The sequence below is a fragment of the Daldinia caldariorum genome, assembly GCF_022478825.1.
Source record: "Daldinia caldariorum strain CBS 122874 unplaced genomic scaffold F4812scaffold_12, whole genome shotgun sequence".
Classification (NCBI taxonomy): Eukaryota; Fungi; Ascomycota; class Sordariomycetes; order Xylariales; family Hypoxylaceae; genus Daldinia; species Daldinia caldariorum.
This window is the reverse complement of record NW_025953048.1, coordinates 693,238-703,764: the sequence shown is the minus strand read 5'-3', so window position 1 is coordinate 703,764 and position 10,527 is coordinate 693,238. Positions and strand designations below refer to the sequence as shown.

At 49.4% G+C, this 10,527-nt stretch overlaps 1 protein-coding gene across 1 annotated transcript; it reads left to right on the top strand.

The window, feature by feature from the left end:
* Positions 1-5,265: 5,265 nt before the first annotated feature.
* On the top strand, positions 5,266-7,823 carry F4812DRAFT_460753 (fungal-specific transcription factor domain-containing protein; the record flags this gene model as incomplete). Its single annotated transcript, XM_047937744.1, has 2 exons — positions 5,266-6,151; positions 6,208-7,823. The coding sequence occupies 2 exons, from the start codon at positions 5,266-5,268 to the stop codon at positions 7,821-7,823; spliced, it is 2,502 nt and encodes an 833-aa protein (XP_047788799.1).
* Positions 7,824-10,527: the final 2,704 nt, after the last annotated feature.

Sequence of the window (10,527 nt, the reverse complement as noted above, 5' to 3'; positions counted from 1 at the left end):
TATCCAATAAAATTTTAAATTTAACTATTCACCTATCTACCCTTTGGTAATCCCCCAAAATCCACCCCTCTTACCCCCCGGCTTTTTTTTTTTTTTTTTTTTTTTTGTGGGTTTTTTTTTTTTTTTTTTTTTTTTTTTTTTTTTTTTTTTTTTTTTGTTACCTGAGATTTTCAGGTAACTAATACTTGTCGCCGTCGTTAAATCAAGATTTAAGCCACCACAAAATTTTGAGTAGCTGAATATATGCCAAGCTCTTCCGCAGCCAGCTTCCCAAACTAGATGCATAACTCTTAATATTAGGTAGGTTAGGCTAGGCTAGGAATCTACATCTTTAAGTGCCTGGAGGCAATAGATTCGGTCGCCTTTGACCATCGTGCAGAAGGGTCAAAAGCTTATTCCGCACAACTGATAAGAAAGTCATTGATATCTTATGCCAAGCGTGCTGTTACCGGCATCATCCGTGGGGCAAATATGGCCCTCTCAGTTGTTAGCGTACGCGGATACCAGGGAGTTGGTAGACCTAGCGCAAACATGTCCATACGTAGTAGTAAGCTCGTGATGGTCTGAAATGCGTTCTTCGGGTCCCACAGATATCGGTTTTTGGTCCTTAACTCGAAGGAATACCTCTTAGATATTTGACGATGTAATCGTTCTCTGTTTGATCTCCGCGATATGATAGGCAACAAACAAGCCCAGTCCATATACGATTTTAAGAAGCAATAGGCACCTGTTCCAAGCATGTTGAAGATCCTCTCTATCCCTGCTTCCTAGCCCTCTCAAGCAATCCTTAGCTCTCAAATCTTTGGCAACCTTAAAAATCTTGTCAAATGGCATTCAAGCCCGATCCCTCCCGATTTCTCGAACGGTTCAGAAGACGGCAGCGCTGCGACGGCGATCGCGATTTGCTTATGGATGTGATTAAATGTTGCATATTCCTTACAGTAAAGCAAACCTCGCCTCAGAGGAATTATCATCTATCTGATGACGTCTGCACGAGTGCGTTCTGGCTAGTACATAGATACGAAAGTCACCGCAACAGAGCTGGGTCAATCGGTGCAATCCAAAAGAGGGAGCTGCAAAGAACAAAACCGCGGGGGGGGGGGGGTTGAGATAACCATAGAAGCTTGATGGAAACAAGAGAGAGAGAGAGGTCGTCGTGTAAATTGGTGCATGCGTGAGTCTCGGCGTCGTGTTAGACTACGCTGTCTCTCCCAACTTACACCAGGCGGGCTAATGGCTTGAGGTTAAGGCTAACCAACCCGAGCACAACCCGCAGTTGCATACATTAAAAGAAGGCTAATATTCCCCATCTCTGAGAAAACTACCTAACCGCATAGACCATGAATTCCCGCCTATAGTGCTACCGTCGTACTCGTGTACCGACTGGCAGGACATGACGCTGAATTGCTTTAAAGAGAGCATAGTCTTGGAGGTATAATCTCTTGGCTTCAGGTTTCCTATTACGTGACGACATTAGATCGGTAGTCGAGTTCCTCGATCTTGTTAACATCTTCTCTTGCTTTGTGAAGTGGTGCCCGCATTTTGAGATACATCGAGATGGAATGACTGTGTGGGAGGTACATATATAATTGGAGCAAGCCATTCCTGGGCAATGGAGAATCAGGATATCTCGTGATGATTGTCCGCTATGGCGAACCTCTTCGATATGGCAAGGTTATGGTATAGTTATGTGTGGTACGAGAATCGCAGACCCATTAAACTACAATTCCATATAGTACCATAGTACGATCTTGAGTCTAGCGCTTTGAGGCTTGCCCTGTCCCTTGTCATTCCAGTCCACGCATGGGCCGCACATAACTGTAATTTTTTTTTTTTAATCCTCGGCCAGTAATCTGGCATTACACAAAAATGAACCACACACCTTGGATTATCATTATAATTCTATAGCTTACGCATGATGTTTAAAGTGGCCTGCCACCTATCATGTGAAGAAGCGCTGCAGCATTGCTATGAATCTGACTTCAATAAAAGCCATCTTCCCTGACAGCCAATATGAATCTCTCCTGGACTATCTCTTAAATTAACAGGATACAGGTTTATAATACAGGTTTATAACACAGTCATGTTCACACGCAATCACCTCTGCTGCTTGAGATGTCAGGTGAGAAGCTAAGAATAATTGCCAGACAGTCTTTACTAAATGATATCTTCCACCATCTTATGTGTGTCTCTTATGTGTGTCTTACGAAGAAATGTTTTCCGGTTGGTCCAGGAATCCACATCCTGGCATCATCAAATACATGAATCTGAGCAGTAGTGGCTCTAAGCGAGCGGGTCACTTGTCACAGTAATAGGAGGTTTGGTTCGTTCGCTCGTTTATTACTCATATTGAATTCTGCCCAACTGTAAAACAACCCATATAACCGCCTTATGTGGTCTATAATTATGGGCGAGTTTCCCGCCTTGCAACCCGCCTCGGCAGTGCCCGCAACTAGGAAGATCAAGCTCCTAGTTATATGTTACTTCATCGGAAATGGAGACAGGCTGGTTGCGAAGCAAGAAGCAACTTGACGTTACGCGTGTAACATAACGAGAGCAAGCAGATTAATCTAAAAGCTTACTTGGGTGTATCTACAATGTAAACATGCCTAAGCAGCTAAGGCATGTTAAATATGCGATCGGGGAGGGAGGGGGACCCCGGCAGATGTTCAAATACTATGTGAACATTAGGTAAAGAAAAACCGCTTGGTAATAAACCTCTAAACATCGTCATCTGAGACTGGAGGTCGCATAGGTAGTTCAAATTACTGAGAATTTGGAGTCGTCACATTACCTGACTTGTTTCCGTGGGTTACATACAGTAAGCAACCCATGAGCATGCCAAGATCTGTAAAGCTTGTTGGTCATGGCTCACGCACTAGAAGCATTCGCAGCAGCAAGGCAACAAAGAAGCCCAGAAAAACATCTCAAGCAAGCTATAATATTAGATATAATATTAGACGCTGGCGACAATTTGGAAACGCCGTCTTACATAGTACGGATACGGACGGATTTAGACGTCTGGCAAGAAAAAGTAGAGGGGCTTGCAGGCGGATCTTCCGCTAATAGAACATCGGAGCCTTCGCCTGGAATATGGAATTAACTCTAGCACATGTTTTTTTTTTTGCAGTGGCTTTGCCTCGCTCACCTGAAACTCCCCGCCCCGGAATCCTCAGAAGCAACTTTTATCTCCAGGGGTGGCAGACTTATACAGTAAATCGATAAGGACGGCCCATACTTAGTTGCAAGTTGCACGGGTTGCACGGGTTTGTCGCACGGGTTACGCCTACCTCCTACTATGAGGTAGGGACAGGTACCCAAGGGACGGAAAAAGGTAGGAAAACGTAGGGGGACCATTCCTTGATCAGAGCGTTTTGGGGAAGAAATGGGACGGTAACAAGGCACCTCCGATCGAAAATCCTTCCGTAACAACCTGGGTTTCTAATGTTAGCACAGGGAAGAAACTGCACGCCATCATCTTAAGGCGTGTCCGGGTAGGCCCTGTAACGTATCCCCCACTGAGACCAGGCACGATAGGCTTATGATTTTGGAATTTTACTGAAAGGACTGAGATTACATAGCTAGACCTAATGCTGTTAAGTCTACCGTAAGTTGTATCATCTTGTTATGCCCAATATAGTGGGAAGCGGCGTAAGACCCCCTTTCTATCTAACTAAAGGACTAATTATAACTTAAGCTTACAGGAAAAAAGGAAAAGAATTGACGATTAGGATGCAAAGATTCCTTTGCCTTTTAAGAAATGAGGGCTAATTTACCCACAAAGCCAAGAGCCGAAAATCGACTGATGGCGTCTCACAGCTATTCGCGCATTTCCGTGCTAACCTGTTTGTTTCCCATCGTATCCCGCGCAACTCTTTTTTTTCATTTTGTGTGTGTATGTGTGTAGGTCGTAAGTAAGTCCGCTCGTAACCCATAACCCATAACCCACATCCTACAGGCCTTCTCCAGGCCTGGCCTACCGAGGTCTGTTCCCTCCCAGCAGCCAGGCGATTCATCAGTAGCACAAGCAACAATACTGGTCTGCAGAGTCCAGCCACTTTCATCGTCATCCTCCTTGCTCGCTTTGTCCATTTTTTCTTTTCGTGCCGGTTGAAAAGAAAAAAGGCTCTTCGCTAGCCGAACCGATACTCGGCTCTACTTCGTACCCAATGATCTACGTTATTTCATTTTTGCTACCATCCTAGATAATGATTACCTATCTATCTTCGTAACTGCTTTACGAAAGACTTCCAAAAGCTTTGATCAACGATCACAAGTAAGGCGGAGGGAAACGACTTAGCTGTAATGCCTGAGCAGCTCATCTATTCCCTCCCCTCACTGCATCCCCCCCCCCCCCCCGGACTCGCCATAAATCTGCTATGCCTGATGTCGTTAGGACTCGCCGCTCGCAGTTAACCCCTGTTCCTCACATAGTACAGTAGTCTGAAAGAACCTCACAAGCCACAAAGTACCTTGCTGCGAATGATGCTCCTTCACCCCCGTCTTTGCATGTATGTACTGGGGTGGTTCTTACAGGGGTTTACTTTTTCATCCCTGCCCCTGTCGCCGTTCTCCCCTAACGTCCCTCAACCTGGCTAGTACAATGAAGGTATATCCCGCTGATCTTGAAAGTAGGAGACCCACTTCGCCTTTCCAGGTTTTCATTCGCTCGCTCTCTTCGATCTCGCACCTATCTCGACCTTTGTAGGAGAGGGTCAACTTCACAGATTCCCCGTCATCTCTCTTCCAACGTTGTCCCTCTACCTGCCTGTGCCCCCCAAATTCCCAAGCCGGGCCCACCCATGCTCTCTTCTGCGGTTTGGCCGTTCTGCGACTGCTACATGCACATAAATCGACAAGGGTGCTGACCATGGAGGACGAGGGTCTTGCATCTCTTGTACCTCCCCAGTACCTCCCTAGAGCAAGGTGGGGAGCACAACGCGATGAGATACCCTGCTCTGTAAGTGGTACTTTATATGTGCGCTCGTTCATATAGAGACCGCATCTCAACTTATATCAGTTGTCCCATTCGCTCCACCCCGTCTACCTCTTCTCATGCAATATCAATATCCTCTTGCCCAGACGATCACATCTTTTCCATATTAACTTCTATTTATCCACGCCAGTCAACTTCCTCTTCTTAATAGTCAAGAGAGTCCATACCGCGTTCAGCCCAGAGTCGAGACCACTGCCGTCCCGGGTTACCATATGCGTCTTTGCTAGAAACATATTGTTATTACCCTTTCGATATAGTGCATATCTAACATGACAGTCTCACTTTCCCCCTCGTCCAATTCATCCAAGGACGCCCAGGCTGCCCGCAAGCGGAGGAGACGGGCCCCAGCCGGAGGAGCTGCAGATGACTGCTTCACCTGCATCAGGAGAAATACCAAGTGCGATAGGAGGAGACCCTACTGCTCGCAGTGTCTCGAGATTGGAAATGAATGCTCAGGCTACAAGACTCAACTGACCTGGGGAGTGGGTGTGGCGAGCCGAGGCAAACTACGAGGACTTTCGTTGCCTATAGCGAAGGCACCCCCAGTTGCACCTGTTGGAAAGAAAGCGGCGAGCCGGGCGCGAGCAGCAAGCTCAGCAGCGACTACTTCTCAATGGAGCGGCCCGGAAGAGGGACTACGCAAAGTTCACCGAGACGATAGAAACCATACTGCCTCTATACCTACAGCGCCGTACGGATCTTATCAAGACTACCCAAGATTCTCTCATGGAGAAGCACCAGTAACTACCCAAGGGGCTTGGGGAGGCCTTCCCGCATACGCCGGCCACATGGGCTCGCATGACCCGCGCAGATTCCAGAAGCTCGGCTCCCCAATGGGCCACTATCCTATAATGGGCGATTCGCTATCATCATCTGTGGACTCGCTCAGCGAAGTCGAGTATGCTATGGGACACTCATATGTCAGAGAGGAGATCCCTTTCGTCCACAGCCCCGGCCTCATGTACGATAACTATACGGCCCAAAATTCGCCTATGCCTCAAAGTCCCGCCGCGATTATGATCGACCAACGAGCGCCAACCTCGTGCCCTGGCCTAGTCTATGCTCCATCGGAACCCAGTTCGAGCCTCGGCTCTCACCCTGACTCTTATGGGCCGCAGATGGCCCATAGACTGGTCGCGGATAGCGACACTTTGAGTAAGGAATACGCGTTCCGAAATCCCACGCCTCGGCTCACTGACAACTCCTCGCAGGCGTCCCTGAGATGGAGCCCTACGGTGCCAGCACGCGTTCCGCAGATGGGACTCACTGGGCAGCTACGATTTCAAGGGATGATGATGTGATGCCCTCCGCTCCGGCCAACTTAGCTTTCCCATACGAGAATCAGCCGATACAGATCAGCCCCGATCTCATTGCTAAGATGCCGTTTTTCATGGACTACTACGAGAATATTATGTGCCCGTCAATGGTGCTTGTAGATGGCCCAAACAACCCTTTCCGAGACCACATCTTGCGGCTAGCATCGAACAGCCGCAGCCTACAACACGCAATCTGTGCTTTAGCCGCCTGCAATCTTAGGATGAAGAGAAGACTGAGCCTTGGCCAACGTGCCAGATCAGATAGCATCGGTTCTGATCGACTATCCGAGGCGCAATCGGATCACCACTCCCTGAACGAAGAGCACCAACACCGAAACCTGGCTGTTCACCTCCTAAACGAGCAGTTGAACGACCCTATGAAATCTTGTCATGATTCCGTCTTGGCTACTATACTACTCCTCTGTCACTACCGCATGGTTGAATCTGGCGTCGCTAAATTTCACACACAGTTTGCCGGCGTCAAGAAAATCCTCAGTATGCGAGGCTCTGCTCCTTACCAAGGGTCTAGCGAGTCTTCTTGGATGGAGGCCATCTTTACCTATTTCGACTCAATTTCTGCCAGCATTAACGACCGCGACGCTCAACTCAACCATTCCTTCTACGGCCTTCCTTCAGATGCCAACTTACTTCCTCCAGGAGTCGAGAACCTGGTCGGCTGCGACAGGGAGTTATTTAAGACCCTAAGCAAACTTGGCCGGTTGAACATCCTGTCACAGCAGTACCATGTCCAGAGTGTTCTATCATCGCCTAATGCTCACGTGGGAACGCCAGCAACTTCGCCTCCCCTAGGACAGCCGTTCAAGCAACCCAACGCACCAACTGGGGATTTCTTCAGCACAAATCACCATCGCTACGATGGCGGCAGCAGCCTCGTTTCACAGATGGATGACGAAGAGATCTTATCCACGGGATTTTGCCCCTCATCCCAATTCGACGAGCACCGCTCGACTTTCTGGCGCGAGTGGAAGGAAACTCGCATAGCTCTTCAAAGCTGGGAATTCGACGCCCAGCGCGTCGCCGCATCCCTCCCGAACTCCGCGACCCAGGCCCAGATACGCGACCTCCACTCTCTCTCCGAGGCCTTCCGCTACGCCGCTCTCCTCTACACCGAACGCCTGGCTTCGCCCCACCTGTCTTCCACCGACAACAACTTGCGCAACCTGGTCAGCCAGGTCGTGTACTACGCGACCTCGCTCGAGTCCGGCAGCAGCGCGGAGAAGTTCCTGCTGTGGCCGCTGTTCGTGGCGGGCAGCGAGTGCGTCAACGAGCTGCAGCAGAACATCGTGCGCAACAAGTGCCGCGAGATCATGTCCCGCAGCGGCTACATGAACAACCTCGCCGCCATCGAGGTCCTCGAGCGCCTCTGGGCCGGCGAATATTACGAACCCCCCATGACCCCCGGGAGCAAGCTCGGCATGAGGCGCGGCTGCTTCAACTGGACCAAGTGCATCGGCGGCCCCGGGGTCGAAGTCGAGTGGATCATGTTTTAATGCGGATGTGTTACCTACCTACCCTGCCTATCTACCTACCTCTCTCGTACAAAAAATTACATACATACTTAGGTATCTTTATGAACAAAAAAGGAAGCAAGCTGCTTTTTTTTCTCGGAATATGATGGAATCGGAACATATGGGGATCATAGAGGTTTACGACCTTTTTCTTTTTCATCATCTTCTTCAAGTTGGGTGCGCGCGTCTTCGCTTCTCAGATATATATTTCTACACCACTTTTTTGTTTGACTCTTCTTACTGTCTATTTTTCTACTCGCTATTGCTTACTTGTTAACCCCCCGCCCCGCCCCCTTTTATCACGGCTGTACATTATATACACTTGCATGTTGATATCCCGGAGTTATGGGAATCTTACGGCGGATACGAACGAGGTTTGGATTGTACGGTTTTTTTGTGTTTGTTTTTGCTTTTTTGAACATTGGGATGGTTTGTGTCTGTTTAATCAAGAAATGTTGGTTTGGGGGGCTCATGTTTAGAGAGAAGTTTGGGGGGGGGGGGGGGTTTGAAATCAGATGGGGCGGGAGGAGGAGGAGGGGAGGAAGAGAAAGAAACTTGGGCCTTTTCCGCGTGCGCCGCGGTGGTGGTGGTAGTAGTGGTGATGGTGATGGTGACGGTTGTAAGTAGCCATATGACTTGGTTGCGGTACATTTGTAGAGACATACATACAGATGAAGAGAAAGCATTTCCCAAGACATACATACACACAAGTCCGTCACTTGAGTCTCGTGATTTCGTGCACCCACCTCTGTCTTTCTTTTTTGTTCAACACATACACACCCTCAGATACGCTGGTAGGCGCATGTGAACAGCTGTCAGCACGCAAAGCAGATCTCCCGGTGTCAGACGTCACGCCATAGCGCCTCACGCCCCTAAGAGCGTACACAAGAGCGTACACAACTGGGGCGGCCACTAGCATACGCATTATACCGAACTCTATGTAATATACCTGTTGTATAACCAGATATGGGCCACACACACACACACACACCCATCGCCACCACCATCATCACTGCTGCTGTTCATCGAACCGGACGGGAAGGAACATTCCCACCCACACCTCTAATCTTTCCTCCCTCCCTCCATCGTTAGTAAATATCATTCCGTAATGGAGGGCGCGAGGCACAGCCACATTATCTTGCAGGTAGATTTCAGAGGGAGCCTCTTGGGACCTCTCTATCTACTAGTTTACCTAGCATGTACAACGTAAGGCCTAGATGCCAGGCCCATCGACACGATTTCATAGCCTACTTTAGTTATCCATGGATGTGCAAACCCCCCTCCTCCCGGGGCCATGCTCGTCCCTATAGGATATCGTTCAATTATACTCATTCGTATAAGCTAGCTCGCTTTTTCTCCAAAAAAAATCTTTTCACCCTCGTCTCTCTCCTCCTTCTTCTGCCTGTCCTTCCTAGAACCCCCACCCCCCCGCGCATTTCCTAAACAGGGAGGAAGAACGAACTCTTGTCAGCACCAGTCCCCAGCCCGCCACAAGATTCTACTTACATACCTAGGTACCTAACCTATCCAACATATACTCAAATCTTTAAAGAATGGATGGGTCTCATTAGGTACGTAATAAGAAGTAGATCGTATCTGAGGGTCCCTCGACAAGCTGATACGTACCTACCCTGGCCTAACAAGGTACGGGAGACAAGGGTAGGATATAGAGCGGTAAGTGGAGAAGAACAAAGCAAGAAAAATCAAGGACTTTGGAGGGGAGGTCATGCTTGCTTTGCTCGTTCTGGCTGTATCTACGGAATACCTAACCTAATCTATCCAGCTATAGCTAGCTAGGCAGCTCAGCGATACCCTACGCCAAGAAGTTGCAGTACATGGTCTGCGTACATAGGCCCTACATAGTAAAAAGGGTTTGTGCGTATCTCGACGACTTGTTTTTTTTCTTACTTGCTCTTTTCTCTTTAGTTCCCTTTTCGCATTCGTAAAGGTCCAGGCCAACTGGAATAAAGTCAGGTTCGCCCATTCATCGTTCGCCCCACTACTACTTCGGACGAACAACGCTATCACACCCAATATCTTGAATGATCGTCACTGCAGAAGTCGACCCGTGCAGTACGTATCTACCAGGTAGGTAGCTGCCTACATAGTAGGTAGTCTTTTGCTCACCTTCGTCGGTCACCGTCGCTCGGTATGTCGGACCCACTGAAGATAATAGGATCTGCCGTAGCCTGGAGCGCTAGCCAACGGTAGATATCCGGGTCAGGTCAGCAGACTCGCCTTTCCTTGAGTTCGCCCATGGTTTTAATCTGTACGGTCTTGCTTGTTCTTGAGGGGTTTAGACAGCGCTGCCGGCAAGTCGTCTGACCACCATGACAGCCTTCCGAGCGAACCGAGGCTGCTGGTTGGTAGATTTCCGCTCAGCTCGTGCTGCTAAGACACGACGGCGCGAACTGCGAAGGAAGCCGCCCGATGTGGAGCCGGCAAATCTAGATGATTGCCGTAGCACGTAGATCGTATGGTGAGCATGGACTCGCCCTCCTTCGCAGGGAAATGTCAACCGAGCCAGACCAGCTGCCAATGCTCCGTTGGATCGATCAATCAAGCAACCATTTCATAATCTCAGTACCCTACCCCCGCCGCGCCGGGCGGCGGCCGGGGGCGGGGGGCGCGCGGCGGGGGCGGGGGGGGGGGGGGGGGGGGGGGGGGGGGCGGCGGCGGGGCGCGC